At 39.0% G+C, this 19,250-nt stretch overlaps 3 protein-coding genes across 3 annotated transcripts; 1 reads left to right on the forward strand and 2 right to left on the reverse strand.

Moving 5' to 3' along the window:
• The first annotated feature begins 922 nt into the window (after positions 1–922).
• On the forward strand, positions 923–1,867 carry LOC144295370 (olfactory receptor 51I2-like). The gene has a single exon (XM_077867759.1). It carries the CDS (start codon positions 923–925, stop codon positions 1,865–1,867), a length of 945 nt encoding a protein of 314 aa, XP_077723885.1.
• Positions 1,868–9,978: 8,111 nt separating this feature from the next.
• Positions 9,979–11,761, reverse strand: LOC144295371 (olfactory receptor 51Q1-like). Its single transcript, XM_077867760.1, has one exon. It carries the CDS (start codon positions 11,759–11,761, stop codon positions 10,808–10,810), a length of 954 nt encoding a protein of 317 aa, XP_077723886.1. The 3' UTR covers positions 9,979–10,807.
• Positions 11,762–16,941: 5,180 nt separating this feature from the next.
• LOC144295372 (olfactory receptor 51Q1-like) lies at positions 16,942–18,390 on the reverse strand. Its single transcript, XM_077867761.1, has one exon. It carries the CDS (start codon positions 18,388–18,390, stop codon positions 17,443–17,445), a length of 948 nt encoding a protein of 315 aa, XP_077723887.1. The 3' UTR covers positions 16,942–17,442.
• Positions 18,391–19,250: the final 860 nt, after the last annotated feature.

Genomic DNA, 19,250 nt, shown 5'->3' on the forward strand with positions numbered 1-19,250 from the left:
AGGTCTGCTAGAATCTGTGTGTAGCACTCTAAAACACTGAACATATGATATTAATTTTCCCAATTTTTTTCTTATACACAAAAGTACTACTATTATCTCCATGTTACAAATAAAAAAACAAAAACAAACAAACAAAATCCCCTTTGGATTAGAGTATAAATAAGTTGTCCACATCATACATCTTGTAATCGGCTGAGTATGGATTTTGACAGGTCTGATTTATTCTAGTGTTTCTTTTTTATTTATATATTTTTTATTGGAGTTCAATTTGCAAACATATAGTATAACACCCAGTGCTCATCCCATCATGTGCCCCCCTCAGTGCCTGTCACCCAATCACCCCCTCCCCTTCCACTATCCCTGTTCGTTTCCCAGATTTAGGAGTCTCTCATGTTTTGTCACCCTCTCAAATTTTTCCCACTCATTTTCTTTCCTTTCCCCTATAATCATTTTCACCATGTTTTATATTCCCCATATTAGTGAAACCATATAATGATAGTTCTTCTCCGATTGACTTACTTCACTCAGCATAATAACCTACAATTCCATCCACGGGGAAGCAAATGGCTCTCAACTCTATGGTCAACTAATATTCGACAAAGGAGGAAATACTATTCACTGGAGAAAGGAAAGTCTATGCTAGTGTTGCCGCTCTTAATTTTTAAGCTATGTTGTCTCTCATAAGATTGAACAGTCTCAAATATATCCTTTACATGTAGAATTTTAGGATTCTAGAAGTCAGAGAAAAAGGAGGTGAGAAGAAAGTGTGTGATGATATAGATGACTCCAACATCCCTCACTTCCTTCCATCTCTTCCCTTCAGACTATGAGGTGGGCTCCTAAGGAAGAAGACCTTCAGGAGGAAGCTAATTTATTTTTTCCTCCAAATATCAGGTGAAGACTTATCTCTGCTGTTGGTGACATGGGAGCTGAAAGCAATGAAAGTCTTGACGTCCTATCTGTCTTCCTAACTGGCATCCCAGGATTAGAGTCCCAGCATGGCTGGCTTTCCATTCCCTTCTCCACTATGTATGTTGTGGCCATTGTGGGTAACAGCCTAATCATGATAGCAGTGCAGGAGGACCCTGTGCTACATGAGCCCATGTACCTGTTTCTCTCCATGCTGGCTGTGACTGAGGTGGGTGTTTCTGTGTCTACACTGCCCACTGTCATGGGTATTCTTTGGTTTGATGCCCGCCAGATCGATTTTGATGGCTGCCTGGCTCAGATGTTCTTCATCCACACCTTCTCTTGTATGGAGTCAGGGGTCCTTTTGGCCATGAGTTATGACCGCTTTGTAGCCATCTATAATCCACTGCGATATACTGCCATCCTAACCCTGCCCCGTATCATCTGCATGGGTCTGGGAATCACACTGAAGAGTGTGACACTTATGGCCCCACTTCCCATCCTTTTGAAGCAACTGCCTTATTGCCACACTAATGTCCTCTCCCATTCCTACTGTCTCCACTCAGACTTGATCCAGCTGCCTTGTGCTGATACTAAGCTCAATAGTATTCTAGGCTTGGCCATTGTCCTGGCCACTTTTGGGCTGGACTCACTGCTCATTGTGGTCTCTTATGTGCTGATTCTTTACACTGTGCTGGGCATTGCTTCTGAGGAGGGACGGTGGAAGGCCCTCAACACGTGTGTATCACATATGTGTGCAGTGCTTGTGTACTACGTGCCTATGATTGGTGTGTCTGTGATGCATCGTGCTGCCAAGCATGCCTCACCCCTGGTCCATACACTCATGTCTAGCATATACCTTTTTGTGCCCCCTGTGCTCAATCCCATCATCTACAGTGTCAAGACCAAGCCAATCCGACAGGGAATTTTCACCTTGTTTTCTTGCAAGAGGAAATAGTTCTGAATCCCTCCAATAGGATGGAGATGTTGAGCCACTCCATGAACTCTGATGGTGTTTCTGCTGTGAGCAAAGCAGTACACCAGGCATTTTATGGAGGAATAGGAATGAGGAATTCAAAGCGTTGTCACAGGCTTGACTCTGGATCACAAGTCATCTCTAGTCCTTTTTGTTTCGCATCTTGTCAATGTATGTGTGTCTCTGTATGTAGGTAAGTACATGTCTTCTCTAACCAGATGTGATCAGCTTGAGGGCAGAGATGGTGAATTTCACTTTTCCATTTTCCTTTAAAAGCCCTAGCAAAAAGCCTGATAAATAGTTAAGTTTAGCAATAAAGGCTGGAGTCTTACAGATGTTTAAATGGAAATAAAACAAATTGCTGTTTTTGGTAGGTTCAGCAGGGATTAGGAATATTCCCCAAGAAAGAATGATCATCCTAGGAATTTGCCTTTGCATGAGGTGAATAGTCTTTCTGGTTTGTGCCAGATAATCATGGTTTACACTTACCCTCCTCAGCATCATTATTAATAGCACTCCTTTCCCTCTCCCAAATGTCCTTGTTTAGGTAATTAATTATATGGTAACCTATTTATAATGCTGCCTTCTTTCTGTTATATAAGGAACCAGATTCTGTACAATCTTCATCCTGTGGTCTCCACCCGAAGAATTTATTTAACTGGGAGACTCTGAGGTTGAGAAACAGCTGATTAAATTGCCTCAGCTTAGGCATAAAACAAACTACGGACAATCTCCTAGTGCCCAGGTGTCAGATCCTAAGAATACCAGCCAAAGTCCTAAATTTTGCCCTGCTAGAATCTCAGACCCTATTTCTAGGGCCAGTTGATCTGGTGTCACTGTGCCTGGATATTCCCGTTTTTCTTTACTCCACTCCCTTTAGCTGTCAGTAACCTCAGCATATTATGTGATGGGTATATTTTTATATGTTCCTTGACCCTGCCCCCATTTCAGCCCTATCATTGTGGGGCTAATTGGTCCTGCTTGTATCTGCCTATGGCTCTCTGGGGTTTCCTGGAAATCTTTAGTCAAATGAGAAAGACCATTCTCACACCTCCAAAGTGTCACAAGGCTCTATATAGACTGGGTTGATGGGACTGTGCTGGTTGATCAGTAACTGGTTTTAGGCTTTCAGCCTCCAATTATAGGGCCTTTAGCTTACTTTTTACAATGCAGATGTTTTCCTCACCATTTACAGTTCTTTCCAACTTCATCCAGCTTATCAGGAGATGGTGACCTTCTTGTCCCTAATTACTAGTTTACATGCCCACCAGTGACAGCGTCTATAAAGTCAAGATGACTGATTATTTCTTACAACTGCATGTGCACCCTAAATTTTCTGGAAATAAAAAGTTTAATTTTTAGGGACACCAGGGTGGGACAGTCAGTTAAGTGTCCAACTCTTGGTTTCGGCTTAGGTTGTGATCTGATGGCTATGAGCTCGAGCTCAGCATTGGACTCCATGCTCAGCATGGAATCTGATTAAGACTCTCTCTACCCTCCCTCCCCCTCTAAAATAATTAAATAAACATTTTAATTTTATTTTTTTTAAGATTTTGTTTACTTCTTCATGAGAGACTCAGAGAGAGAGAGAGAGAGAGACAGAGAGGCAGAGACACAGGCAGAGGGAGAAGCAGGCTCCATGCAGGGAGCCTGACATGGGACTCTATCCCAGGTCTCCAGGATCACAGCCTGGGCTGAAGGCGGCGCTAAACCACTGAGCCACCAGGGCTGCCCAATAAAATATTTTTAAGAGTTTAATTTTTAAAAGGGTATGCAAAATACAAACCTAAATTTTGTATTGGAACTTAACAGGCATAGAATTCATCAGAATTTTAGAACATCTGCTCTTCAGAACTATTATTAAGAAAATGAAAAAGTAAGCTAAAGATGGGGAAAATATTTACAATACATATATCTCACAAAGGACTTACATAGAGTATATAAAGACCTTTAAAAAAAAAAAAAAAGACCTTTTAATGTGATAAAATACAATACAACTAAAACCACAGTGAGCTAGGACTTACCAACCTAGCATGCCTAACATTGAAAAGACTGACAATGCTAAGTGCAAGCAAAGATGTCACATATTGCTGGTGGAAATGTAAAATAGTATGACTGCTTTGGAAAACTGCATGGCAGGCACACCTAGATATTTATACAAGAGAAATTATATCATAATTCATGAAAAAACTTACATAGATTTTTTTTTGTAATAGCCCCAATATGGAAATAACTGAAATGTCCACCAACAGGTGAATGGATAAGCAAATTGGGGATATCCATATAATAGAACACTACTCAGTTATAAAAAGAACAAATTATCATACACACAAAGATATGAATGAATCTCACAAACATGGTGAGAAAGAGAAAATAGACACAAAAGACTACACAGGATAATTTCATTTATATGAAATTCTAGAAAAGGCAAAACCTAATCTATAGTGACAGAAAATAGATCACTGGTTGCCAGGGGCTGGGTGCAGGGAGGGGATTGACTGGAAGTGGTTAAGAGGGAAGTTTGAGGGGAGTGATGGAAAATTTCTGGATTTTGATGGGGTGGTAGGTGTAAGTATTTGTCTAAATCACCAAACTGTACCCTGATAATAATGTGCATTTAATTTTATGTAAATTATAACTCATTATGGTTGATTTTTGAAAGATAAAATACAAGCCTATATTATGTCTTAGATTCAATGCACATAAAAATACTCTATCAACTTGCTATTAAAGTTTCTAAATGCTCACACAGAAAAAATGTGGCTGATCTATTTGCCCAGTAACATTTCTCTTATGACAACGCGTTAGTTACAACTAGTGATATGCACATCGGGGCACCTGGGTGGTTTAGTCAGTTAAGCATCTGACTCAATTTTGTTAGGCTTAGGTCAATGATCTCAGGGTCATGAGATTGAGCCCCCTGTGGGACTCCATGCTTACCAGAGTCTGCTTCTCTCCCTCTCCCTTTCCCTTTGCCACTCTCTACATGCTCCCTCTCCCCCTCTCTCTCTAAAATAAATAAATCTAAAGAAAAAACAAATATCCCCCCCAAACCAAAGACTGATATGCACATAAATAACATCTAAGAAAAATATGTGCAGTACTGTACTATAATGAATGTGATATCTACAATAATTTAATGTTAGCCGATTTTTAATATACATGATACCACTATTTTTTTCCTGCCAGGTTAAAAGTTGTCACTGGAATCCTCTGTTTTGCACACATTACCTGGTGCTCAATACACAATGCAGATAGCACTTTCAGTAAATATTTATATATTTTTACTTAAACCATGACTAGAACCTAGCTCCCAAGATGAGAGTCAAAGAAATACAAATAGATACCAGGCTAGAAATCCATAATCATAAAAATTCACCATAAACATGCTCATATTGGGACATTGACAACATGTCAAATGTTTTACCCTTTGCAAACAAATACAGAAGGATTGTGCAAGCATGTACATTCACGTACTCTTCTTGGTAAGAGTGGATTGTTAGACAAATTAGACAAGTTCGACATCTTTTTTAATGTTTAAAAAAATTTTTTTTAATTTTTTTACCTGATATTTTTCTAGTATGGAATATAATGCTAGAAAAAAAGTTTAATTTATGAACGTCTTGAGTTGATTTTCTCATTGAAAATCTAATAATTTTTAGCTTCTCTATTTCCTATGCTGATTTTATTTGTCAGATAAATTAAAATTGTTTCCGGAAATATTTGTTTATGTGAGTGGGTGTGAGTATTGCTACTAGTTTGTCATTGTTTCTAGGCCCTCTCACCTGGCAGAGCAAGGAAATCTATGTCCGTATACTCACCTGGGCCTATACAAATATCTATAAAGATTTCTGCATTTAACCATCAGCAACTACGTTGAACTAAACATGACTTCATACTGATGTCTCCAATTCCAGTGCATGAATCACTCAGCCTTCTCTCTTTGCTTTTCTGTAACCTCCCAATCAGGTAGAACCTGGTTCCCACCATCTACTGTATTTATTTAGGTGTTCAATTCCAGCACATGTATAGAATGTTTGTAGAATTGCTGACCACACTGCCCTGAGAAATTACTTCATCAAGCAGATAGTACACCATTTATTCTTCTTTTTGTCTTTAGTCTTACAGACTCTAACCATTTGCAAGGTTACTTAGGTCAGCAACTCCTCCCCTCACACCTGCACACAGGCCCATCTCCATCAGTGCAGTTGTTTCATATTTTGTAACAGAATTACATTTTTTGCCATATTCTGCATTCCATCCTGGGAATCCCTTATGTCCTAAGTGATTTTTAAAAAATTAACATGCAGTATTACGAAATTATTTACCCCTCTAGAAAATCCTCTGTGCCTCACCAATTCAACACTCCACTCTCCCAAATCCTTGGTTATCACTGATCACTTTATTTTCTTTATTTTTTTTTAATTTTTATTTATTTATGATAGCCACAGAGAGAGAGAGAGAGAGGCAGAGACACAGGCAGAGGGAGAAGCAGGCTCCATGCACCGGGAGCCCGATGTGGGATTCGATCCCGGGTCTCCAGGATCGCGCCCTGGGCCAAAGGCAGACGCCAAATCCCTGCGCCAGGGATCCCCTTTATTTTCTTTATATAGAATTTTCAGAATTTCATATAAATGAAAGCAGACATATAGACTCTTGAGACTGGCTTCTTTCATTTAACAATATACTTTTAGGATTCTTCTGGGTCTTTATGTATCTTGATATCTCATTCCTTTTTAATTTCTGAATAGTATCCCATCATCTGGATGTACCACAATTTTATCCACTTGCCTGATGAAGGACATCTTCGTTGCTTCAACTATTCTCTGTCTTTGCTTTTTTGCTCATTATTTGTAAAAAGGGTCTTAAGAGCCCAAATGGAATGGTTCCCTTCTTCTGTAGCAGCTTCCTGGACTCTCTTCCACTTGAACAATATAATCCACCAAACATCTCTAAAAAATTGATATTCAATCTTACTTCCTCCTATATACCTCATTTAAAATAATTTCTAAAGGGTCAAGTAGACCAACTTCTGAATTTTATGAGATACAAGCACACTTTGGCATTAACATGGGACTAGTAGAGTCGTTTACATTCTAGGCACTGAGTAACTTACGCAGAAACATTTAACATTCGCCAAAAAAAAAAAAAAAAAGAAGAAGAAAGAAATTCCAAAAAGAAAATCTATTTTGAAATCTAAACATAGGATGTCATTTCTTAAGTCATGAAGGCCACACACATACACATGAGCACATATACATAAAGAAAACAACAAACAGTTTGTCCAGGGAAAGGAAACAGAAAGATTGAACAGAGAACAAGGGCAGATTTCTTCATTTAATCTTCATTTGGTTTCCAGTTAAATATTGGCTGTGGTCTGGGAGATCAGTGACCATAACATTCTATTGATAGAGAGCTGTCACTAAGAGATTATTTCATTCTCAACAGCCACTAGAAGGCAGCCCATGGAGCCCTGACCCACACAAACTTATGAGCTTGAAGTCAACACATGCCTTGTCTTCCATTACTCAGCTCAAGTTTTACAACCTGGACAGTCAGCCAGACCATTCATCATTGAAGAACTTATTTTGCCCAATAATTCTGCTTTGTGTTTCCAAACTCTAGTCTCTTTATAACTGAAATATTTCTACTGTCTTCTACAACTGACCTTAATTTTACAGTATGGAAATATAGGTCATGGGTTGGTATAGTCTGGTAGGGCTGCCATAGCAGTACCACAGACTAGGTAACTGAAACAACAGAAACGTATTTTCTCACAACTCTGGAGGCCTTGCACTCTTTCTCATGACTGGTTTCCTTTGAGGCCTCCCTTTCCTGGCCTGTAAAATGGCTGTCTTCTCCCTGTATCATCACATGGTCTTCAGAACGTACTTGTGCTTTTCGGTGTCCTAATCTTCCCTTTTTCATAAGACAGCAGTCATATTGGATTAAAGCCTATATAAATAACCTCATTTTAGCTTAATTACCTCTTTATAGATTCTGTCTCAAGATACAGTCACAGGCTAAGATACTGGGGTTTAGAATTTCTTTTTTTTTTTAAATAATAAATTTATTTTTTATTGGTATTCAATTTGCCACATACAGAATAACACCCAGTGCTCATCTCATCAAGTGCCTCCTTCAGTGTCTGTCACCCATTCACCCCACCCCCCACCCTCCTCTCCTTCCACCACCCCTAGTTCATTTCCCAGAGTTAGGAGTCTTCATGTTGTGTCTCCCTTTCTGATATTTCCTACCCATTTCTTCTCCCTTCCCTTCTATTCCCTTTCACAATTATTTATATTCCCCAAATGAATGAGACTATATAATGTTTGTCCTTCTCTGATTGACTCATTTCACTCAGCATAATACCCTCCAGTTCCATCTACATATGAATTTGCAGAGGACACAATTCGGCGCATGACACTGGTAGATCTCATTGTCCTGAATTGAATTTTGTTTTGTCACTTCTGCTCAGAAACCCACCCTCCCATCTGAGTAAGTCTGTAGGGGGCAGTGGGAATATCTGTGTGTGTGGACAATTACCATTTAGCCACCCTAATTCCCGTTTTCATGAGGCTAAGACCATACATGTTTCCATAGATGTTCCCATCCATAATCCACAGTGTAACTTTTTGAAGGAGAGATGAAGAAAATAATTCACATTTACATATTGTGTTTCATTGAAAACTTATGCCTTATAAGATGGGTATTATTATCCCAGTTTTAGAAATCCAAATAATGAACTCAGAGAGTTTAATAAGGTGGTCAAGAAGTCACACAATTAATAATGAAAAAAGGAGCAATTATTGATGTTGTCAGATGCTCCTCTTCAAAATCTGGCATAATCCCAAGATTTATTTTCCCCTCTGGATGTTTTGGGAGGTTCTTAAGCCTGTACTATCCATTGAAACAAAAGTCTTCTTTTTTTTTTTTTTAATTTTAGTTAACTTACAGGGCAATATTGATTTCTGGAGTAGAATTCAGTGACTCATCACTTACATACAACACCCAGTGCTCATCACAACAGCTGCCCTCTTTGATCTATATTCCTAACCATTTCCTTGACTTTTTTTTTTTTAACATTTGGATTTCCTGGTCCTGATTTCCCCTGTTTTGAGATGGCATGTGCCTTTCATTTTCCAATTTATTTCCCTACACCACTGGCCCATGGTCCTCTGGATAAATATACTAACTTCTAAGCTCTGACAAAGAAGGAGGAAAAGGGAGGGAAGGATGTCAGTGGAGAAAGACATACTTCCCCCACTTGTTCTCTGCTTTTGCCTCCTAACCCCCACTACACTACCATGGAAGCTCTGTATATTTTGATTTAAAACTAAGTCAGTTCTCATACTGGCTACTTGTGCTATGGGTTCAGTAATCAGAAGCTCTGACCACAATCATAGCTGCCTTTCACTGCTATTTCTGAGAGCCAATCTCGTTTCCACAAAATAATGATCAGGAAGGCCATATTCCTTCTATCAGAACCTTTTCTGCAACAGAATTCATGATGCCAAAGGGAACTTGCCCTTAAGAATTTGAGCCACATTAAGGACATTAAGATTTAAAAACAAAACAAAACAAAACAAAACAACAAACAACAACAACAAAACTCACCACCACAACAAAACAGTGTTCTCTGGTCAGAAAAATGAGTTCTGATTCTTACAAATAATGTATGTATACTCATTTGAAGTTTTAATTCTAAACACTAAAGGGAACTCTAGTAAGATAGGAGCCTTAGTCTAGCTTAGTCTAGCTTAGGAGCCTTAGTCTAGCTAACTGACCATTCCACACCAATCTTTTTTTTTTTTTTTGGCTTTCCAAGTCAGTTTTATTAATTTTAAGAGATAATTATCTTATCAAATAAGCCATGCTAAACGTAACGTCCATAAAACGGTCAACATTCAAAAGGATTTTCCTTAATTATATTCATGAATTTTTCTTTTTTTATATAAATTAATTTTTTATTGGTGTTCAATTTTCCAACATATAGAATAACACCCAGTGCTCATCCCATCAGTGCCCCCCCTCAGTGCCCGTCACCCAGTCACCCCCACCCCCTGCCCACCTCCCCTTCCACCACCCCTAGTTCGTTTCCCAGAGTTAGGAGTCTCTCATGTTCTGTCTCCCTTTCTGATATTTCCCACTCATTTTTTCTCCTTTCCCCTTTATTCTCTTTCACTATTTTTTATATTCCCCAAATGAATGAGACCATATAATGCCTGACCTTTCCCAATTGACTTATTTCACTCAGCATAATACCCTCCAGTTCCATCCACGTCGAAGCAAATGGTGGGTATTTGTCATTTCTAATGGCTGAGTAATATTCCATTGTATACATAAACCACATTGTCTTTATCCATTCATCTTTCGATGGACACCGAGGCTCCTTCCACACTTTGGCTATTCCACACCAATCTTTAGATTGCATATGTTCACTTAGATTTCATGTGCTGAAATCATGTTGGTTAGGTAAACCTGAATAGCTAAGAAACTTGATCTGTTTCCATCTTCCATGGAAGGTTTGTCACTCTTTTTTGCAACAGATAATTGGAGCATATCCATGCAGTAGAGTGAACCAGCATAATGGACCTAGAATTAACCCAGATGCCTGAGTGGAACTGCCAAAGGGAATGGGTGGTGGGGGGCAACAAGTAAGGGATTCCTTCAAACTTATTTAACCAAACTCATGGGAGAGAAGCATATCCAAAAAGGAAGATGAAACTTAAATCTCTACTCAATTAACAAAGGTCATCCCACTGGCTGGTAAATGTGCTAGAATTTAATCAACTCAGATTCACATCTCTTTTGGATAGAATATTTGTGGCTAGATTCTTTCAGTCTCCATTTCTAATTCTGACTATACTCTCCCTATAAGCCTGTGACTCAACTCCTGAGTAATTTAACAAATCCACTCTTTCATTTTAAGCACATATTTCTTTGGGAAATGAGGTGGATAATTCCCTGGCGGATCTGCTTAGTCTTGACACTGTAAATTATGGGGTTCATCACAGGAGGTGCCAACAGGTAGATATTGGCCATGATAACGTGGACCAGTGGAGAGGCATGCTTGGCAAATCGATGGGTCATGGATACTCCAATCATGGGGACATAAAGCACCAGAACAGCCAGAATGTGGGATAGACAGTTATTGAGAGCCCGGAGCCGCTCAGTCCAGGAGGCTGTGCCCAAGATATTTTTCAGGATGAACGTGTAGGAGAGAATGATGAGCAGAGGGTCCATGACAATAATGAGCAAAACCAGAGCAAATCCATACCAGCTGTTGACCCGGATGTCAGCACAGACCAGGCGGATCATATCCTGGTGGAGGCAATAGGAGTGAGAGAGAAGATGGGAGTGGCAGAAAGGCAGGCGCTTGAGTAGGAAAAGGGAAGGGAGAACAGCCAGGATACAGCGGCCAATGATGGCCAACCCAATCCTGCCAATGACTTCGCTGGTGAGGATGGTGGCATAATGGAGGGGGCGGCAGATGGCTACATAGCGATCAAAGGACATGGCCAATAGGACTGAAGATTCCATGAAAGAGAATGTATGAATGAAAAATACCTGTGCAAAGCAAGCTTCAAAGCCGATCTTGGGAATGTTGAACCAGAGAAGCTGCATGACTGTGGGCAAGGTGGTGAGGGTGAGGCCCAGGTCAGTCAGGGTCAGCATGGAGAGAAACAGGTACATGGGCTGGTGGAGGGATGGCTCTGTGCGGATGACAGCGAGAATGGTGGTGTTCCCCACGATGGAGATGGTATAGAGGCAGCAGAAGGGGATGGAGATCCAGATGTGGAAAGCCTCAAATCCAGGGATGCCCGTGAGGATAAAGTAGAAGGGGACTTGGGTGCTGTTAGACACCTTGGACATGACCAATGAATGTACAGGGTCTTTGCTCAAAGAGAATCAGAAACATGAGAAACAGTGTTTGTCTTTATCATTTGCCCTAACCTGTATCCAAACAAAAGTTCAGAGTTATTGAATGTTAATTAAGGAAAGATTCAAGAACACCATGGTTGCTCTTCCTTGGCCTAACTCTGTAGAGATTGCTTTCATACAACTTGGATTCCTTTGATAATGCAACACATAGGAACTCATGAGCAATTCTTTATTTTATTATTTTTTTCCTGATTCTATTTTCTCACTCCCATTCAGTTCTTAGTGCCCTGGAATCTGCCTTTCATCCAAGTCATGCTACCAATACTATTTTTACAATGACTGGGGGTGAACTCCTACACACAAACATCATTGCTACTATCTGGTCCTCCTCCTTTTTATCCAGTGTCTTCTTTTGAATTTTCTTTTGACTTTTCTAACAGTATTCTCACCAGTTTCACTTTTTCTAAAGGCATAATATTCTCTTTCTCTGTTATTCACTTCATTATGCACTAAGGTCATTATTCCTCTTGGTCAGTCCTTATTTCTCATGTATCCTTTTTATTCTCATTACTTGATGTCATCAGATATCAAGGCTTTCATTTGTGAAGTATCACAATATAACTGGAATCCAAAGGAAGTATGTACAGGAGAGGAGAGAGAGGAATGTCCAAGTGAGGACAACCATGTATCTAGGTTCAGGCACTGCTCTAAGGCGATTATCTGTATTAGTTCTTGCAAGCCCCTAGCAAAAGCTTCCACCCCTCCTTCTTTCCCTGAGCACTCACAGAGGAGTCTTACTTGTGGTTTCTCTGGTCTGGTGGTGTCTTCTTCACTATCTGCAGCTTCTGCTTTCTGTTTGGCTGACATGATAGATCTCTTATAAGCTCCTGCAAATCTCGAGGCTGGAAGGTAGGGGAGATATGGCAGGTCCCCTCAGGATTACATGAAGAGGCATCTTGAGACCTGAGATCTCACTGGGAAGCCAGGAAGTCAGCTGTGTCCATGGGAGTCTTTGCTGCCCCTGGCACCCTCAGATAGTACAAGTCAGGACAACACACTGAAGTCCTGTTCTTAGAGCTTATTAAATATGATTTGAAACTACATGCTTATGCTTGGGGATGTATAATATCTCTAAAAATTACTTAGGAGAAACTCTCATCTATCAGTAATTTGAAATTGGGCAGAGTTATTGGAAGGAACAAGAGAGCTGCCGGTCAAAGCAATATTGTACACCACTTTCATGGAGCACACACCCTGCAGCAAACCCCTGGGACTAGAAAGAGAACTTGTTTGTAATTATAAAATAAGTAAATGGTGAAAGCACATCAAAACTGAAATAGAAAGGAAGATTGTTCAATTATTAGTTGGCTATTTGGTGACTCACTTCGCAATTCACACAAAACTAAATTTCAAATAGATAAAGTATCAAATTAAATCACTAACAAAAGATCAAGAAAACCATATAAGAATTTACATATCTCATTGCAGGGGGCCCTAGCCTTCGCAGCAATAGACAAAAATCACAAAGGGTAAGATGAGTGGATGTGAGTACCAAAAATGAAACCTTTCTCTGTAACAGAAAAGTAATGAAATTCAAAATAAACTTCTAAAAATATTTATTAAAAACATGCCATAGAAGGAATTGATATCTTAAATATAGAAAAGTTAAATGTATCAAAGTATTTAAAAAGCTAAATATTGTTAATATTTATTAATATTAGTATCACAATAGGTTAACAGGAAAGACAAAGTTCACAACAAAGTTTTGAGAAGTTCACAACAAAAGGAGAAATACAACAACCAGCAAGCACATGACAATATGCTTTACAATCAATATGTATCACAGCGAAATAATATAATTGTTGTTTTTAACCTTTCAAAAAAGCCAGAGGTCTTTTTATGACAACATGCTATGCAGATAAGGATATAACCATGCAGAAGGATTTGTGCTTTCCTGAGACACAATATGTGAAGTGAGACACAATATGACTTTAACCACCACTTTAAATCATTCTCATGCTTTGAGTAATAAAATTCACTCTGGAACAGAGTGATAAGGAAATCATTTTGAATGAGAATAAAATTTTATTCTAAAAATATGTTACTTAGTCTTATCTGTAATGACAAAAAGTAGAAAGTGAATGGTCAAAAAATATTAAGGTGTGTGTATGTGTGTGTGCGTGCGTGTATACACATATATATCATATACATATCTTGATCATTAAAATTATAAGTATATGCAACCACATTTGTTTTTTAAATATTATAGTGTATAATTTGTGTTATATAGTGAAGTAAATAGAAATGTGCTTATTGCTTGGGTCTGTGCTAAGAGCCTGTGGGTAGTTGGCACTTAACTGAGATACAGAATGCTGCCTGAAAGTGTGTGTGTGTGTGTGTGTGTGTGTGTGTGTGGCAGAGGTGGTGGTTGCAGGGTGTCACTAGCACAGGGGGTGGCAGGCAGTTAGTAAAGTTTTAGATACAATGAGTTTGAGATGATGCTGAGCCATCCTAATAGAGATGAAAATTGGGTATATGATTCTGGGAAAAAAGAGAGGATTTTAACCTGTGGATATAGATTTGGACATTATATGTACATTAAAGGTAATGAATACCATGATAATCAACAAGATAGCTAGAGAGAAATAAGAGAGGGAAAAATCAAAGGGTTCAGAGAGATTCCTGAAAATTGTGCCACTTGATAGCCATGTGTTAAAAGGAATTTCATTTATGTCCTTGAGCTTAAGAAACTTAACTTTTATATTTATATAATGTTTCTTTTCCCTAGGGCTATTGTCATGATTTAATTCCATAATTTGAACCATCCAGTTATCAGTGGCTGCTTTCATACTCCATTAATAACAATAATGATAATAATAGCAACAGCGGTATGTAAGTAATGAAGAGGGACAAAGACGGATTCCATGTTGAGAGGTTTTTTGTTTGTTTGTTTGTTTAAGCCTGTTATGATTATCTCCCTTTGGAAAAAGGGAAAGTTAGGGCCATGGGATACATGTAATATATATTTTGAATACTCTTATATAGGTAACAAAAGTAGATTGTCCTCAGCAGCAGATTAATATTGCTATTTTAGTGTACCTGTCCTTTGAGTCATGAATAAAGTTAAATTACATAGTAAGGAAAAGACATTTTCTAGTAGCTTACTCTTAAAAATAAGTAAGGGTGAACTATTGAATCTGACGTCACTACTTGAGAGAATATGAATCTATAGCCCTTTGATACCTGATGTGACACATTGTAAGTGAGTTGTACTCTAAGACCAGCTTCAATTTCCTGGATATGGCACAAAAACTCCACTGAACATAAGAACATTTTTTGAGACACACTTAAATAGGTGGTGGGATATTTAAGAATTTATTACAAAAAATGTATTACAGACTCTTAAAAGATTAAGACTTCCTAAAAGAATTATTAATCTATATGTAGTTTTGGGACTTGATTCTCTTTATTCCTGAATTATTGCTGTTACTGAGAACAATGTATAGAATTGTGTTTAGTGATTCAGAGGCGAGAGATGGGATGTGTAGCACAGGACATATCCTATATCTACCAGGAGGGGTAGTGGGTATTCCCACATCCTTTATATGTCTATATGCATGGGTTAATAGTTAAAAATATCATGAAATAACATATATTAAGAGCAATCTGCACACTAAACTGTGATGTTTCTTTACTTACATTGAAAACTGCTTTTCAAAAAAAAAAAAAAAAGAAAACTGCTTTTCACAGTCCTGGTTTTTTATCCTCTATTGATCCTATCTACAGTCTTAATGAAAATGCTCCCTGATGTTCCTTTATCAAAGATATTACTTCAAACCTAAGTCAGTTTACAGATGTTTTATATTTAATATTCATTCAAACTAGTTTACAGAGGTATAATTATACACATTTTACAAATGAAGAAACTGTGCTTCCAAAAAGTTAAACTTTCTCAGCTCATTTATTAGTACCCAACAATATAAAAGCAAAGTTTGAGCCAGCTAAAACGAACAAACAAACAAAAACCAAGTCTAATTATAAACAACTCTCAGTTGTTTCTATACATTCATACTCCAGAGACATCTGGACACATCCAGAAATGTCCATCTTAGAGCTCCTACCTGTGTCTACCATCTTCCTTGAGTAATAGTTTCTATCTCTCTGAATCCCTAGTTCCACCATTGAGTTTAAGTGAACTCTGCTTTGGAAATTAGTTCAACAGTTTCTCAAACCCCAAGACTACATATACTTTGGCTTTTGATATTTGGTGTTAATTTTTTTTTTCAAGTAGCAATGATCTCCACAATGGTTTTCATTTTTTAATTTGACTTCCTACTTTATCAAAGTTCTTGTAAATTCTTGCAGATTAAAATCACATGAGCCCCTGTGTTTAATTAAAAGCTGACATTTGCTTTAAAAGCATGTAGATGTCATAGCTTTAATAACTATTTTTTGATAAACTTATTTTTAATTGGTGTTCAATTTGTCAACATACAGAATAACACCGTGCCCATCCCGTCAAGTGCCCACCTCAGTGCCCGCCACCCAGTCACCCCCACCCCCCACCCACCTCCCCGTCCACCACCCCTAGTTCATTTCCCAGAGTTAGGAGTCTTTCATGTTCTGTCTCCCTTTCTGATATTTCCCACTTATTTTTTCTCCTTTCCCCTTTATTCCCTTTCACTATTTTTTATATTCCCCAAATGAATGAGACCATATAATGTTTGTCCTTCTCCAATTGACTCATTTCACTCAGCATAATACCCTTCAGTCCCATCCATGTTGAAGCAAATGGTGGGTATTTGTCGTCTCTAATGGCTGAGTAATATTCCATTGTATACATAGACCACATCTTCTTTATCCATTCATCTTTCGATGGACACCGAGGCTCCTTCCACAGTTTGGCTATCGTGGACATTGCTGCTAGAAACATCGGGGTGCAGGTGTCCCGGCGTTTCATTGCATTTGTATCTTTGGGGTAAATCCCCAGCAGTGCAATTGCTGGGTCATAGGGCAGATCTATTTTTAACTCTTTGAAGAACCTCCACACAGTTTTCCAGAGTGGCTGCACCAGTTCACATTCCTACCAGCAGTGCAGGAGGGTTCCCCTTTCTCTACATCCTCTCCAACATTTGTCCTTTCCTGTCTTGTTAATTTTCCCCATTCTCACTGGTGTGAGGTGGTATCTCGTTGTGGTTTTGATTTGTATTTCCCTGATGGCAAGTGATGCAGAGCATTTTCTCATGTGCTTGTTGGCCATGTCTATGTCTTCCTCTGTGAGATTTCTGTTCATGATAACTATTTTTTGTACGGTAAGAGCATTTCAAGTTTATAAAGCAGAATCTTATGCATATTTAATGGCAGAATCACATACTTAATGGCAAAGGCATTGTTAAAGAATCAGAACAGGGATTACGTACTAAATAATATTTTTAAACACGTTTTTTCCCTCAAAGTCATATGGTTAGTAAAGAATAAAATAGGGTAAAGGACTTTAGGTTTTTAAATTTCCTGTCAAGGAATTATGATTTCTATTTATTTACATAGAAACTTCTTATGCAATAACTGCTATTTCCCCCATCTGTGTTACTTATACTTTTGATGGAGGTAGTCCCTGCTCTTGACTCCATGCTATTAAATAAAATTACTCCTATAATCCTATACTCCAATCATTAGTACACTTTCCTTTGGAAAAGTACATGGAAGATTCCCTGGCGGATTTGCTTAGTCTTGACACTGTAAATGATGGGGTTCATCACAGGAGGTGCCAACAGGTAGACATTGGCCATGATAACATGGACCAGTGGAGAGGCATGCTTGGCAAATCGATGGGTCATGGATACTCCAATCATGGGGACATAAAGCACCAGAACAGCCAGAATGTGGGATAGACAGTTATTGAGAGCCCGGAGCCGCTCAGTCCAGGAGGCTGTGCCCAAGATATTTTTCAGGATGAACGTGTAGGAGAGAATGATGAGCAGAGGGTCCATGACAATAATGAGCAAAACCAGAGCAAATCCATACCAGCTGTTGACCCGGATGTCAGCACAGACCAGGCGGATCATATCCTGGTGGAGGCAATAGGAGTGAGAGAGAAGATGGGAGTGGCAGAAAGGCAGGCGCTTGAGTAGGAAAAGGGAAGGGAGAACAGCCAGGATACAGCGGCCAATGATGGCCAACCCAATCCTGCCAATGACTTCGCTGGTGAGGATGGTGGCATAATGGAGGGGGCGACAGATGGCTACATAGCGATCAAAGGACATGGCCAATAGGACTGAAGATTCCATGAAGGAGAATCCATGGAGGAAGAAGAATTGGGCAAAGCAAGCTTCAAAGCTGATCTTGGGAATGTTGAACCAGAGAAGCTGCATGACTGTGGGCAAGGTGGTGAGGGTGAGGCCCAGGTCAGTCAGGGCCAGCATGGAGAGAAACAGGTACATGGGCTGGTGGAGGGATGGCTCTGTGCGGATGACAGTGAGAATGGTGGTGTTCCCCACGATGGAGATGGTATAGAGGCAGCAGAAGGGGATGGAGATCCAGATGTGGAAAGCCTCAAATCCAGGGATGCCCGTGAGGATGAAGTAGAAGGGAGCTTGCGTGGTATTAGTGACCTCAGGCATGCTTTTTAAATGCAAAAACAAAATCTGTGTGTTCCACAATAAGACATTTTATCAGTGTGCTACTACCATAGAATCATTATATATTCTTTAATCTAGGACCTAAATAGGTGTCTGGAATTGCTTTTAAAAAAATTTTTTTAAAGCTTTATTTATTTACTTGAGGTAGGAAAGGCAGAGGAGGAGAGGGGATCCAAGCATACTTCCCATTGAGCATACTCCCTGGATAGGGTCCATCTCACAACCCCAAGATCATCATGACCTGAGCCAAAATTAAGAGTCCGACATTCAACTGACTGAGCCACCCAGGTACCCCTGGAGTTGCTTTTCATGAAACCTTTGACCAATACACTAGTCAGAGCAGTAGGAATCAATTATGGATTATTCTGCCATAAATTTCTATTTAAAATAACCTGATTTTTCCAGCTTTCATACCAACACTATTCACTAAAATTTAGCTTTATGCTTTCTTCAAGCCTCGTTATACACTTCCCACCAGCTCTTGTGTATATATATATATGTATATATATATATATATATATATGTACATGTATACATAAACTTACAGATACTCATTTACTAACTGATACTTCTGTCATCAATATTTCAAAAAATCTTCTAGTAACCAAAGCAAGAGACTTATTTTAGTTCATCTTATACTTGACAGGCAGGAAGATAAGCTTCTGAAGACAACCTCCTTCTATTCAGTTGAATGGGAATACAATTTAGAGATGGAAGTATGGTGATGTCCAGGGGTTTGTTTGAGCAACAGCATGGATAGTAGTGACATTTTATTTTATACAGTAGAGTAGGAGGTACCTCTAGCAGAAGGATCACAGTTTGGTTTGTGCATGTTGAGTTTG

This window comes from Canis aureus, chromosome 23 (assembly GCF_053574225.1).
Source record: "Canis aureus isolate CA01 chromosome 23, VMU_Caureus_v.1.0, whole genome shotgun sequence".
In the NCBI taxonomy this organism is placed as follows: Eukaryota; Metazoa; Chordata; class Mammalia; order Carnivora; family Canidae; genus Canis; species Canis aureus.

What these genes read in the sequence shown, in the direction of transcription:
- LOC144295372 (XM_077867761.1), bottom strand. Translation starts at nt 18,390, where the DNA reads ATGCCTGAGGTCACTAATACCACGCAAGCTCCCTTCTACTTCATCCTC.
- LOC144295370 (XM_077867759.1), top strand. Translation starts at nt 923, where the DNA reads ATGGGAGCTGAAAGCAATGAAAGTCTTGACGTCCTATCTGTCTTCCTA.
- LOC144295371 (XM_077867760.1), bottom strand. Translation starts at nt 11,761, where the DNA reads ATGTCCAAGGTGTCTAACAGCACCCAAGTCCCCTTCTACTTTATCCTC.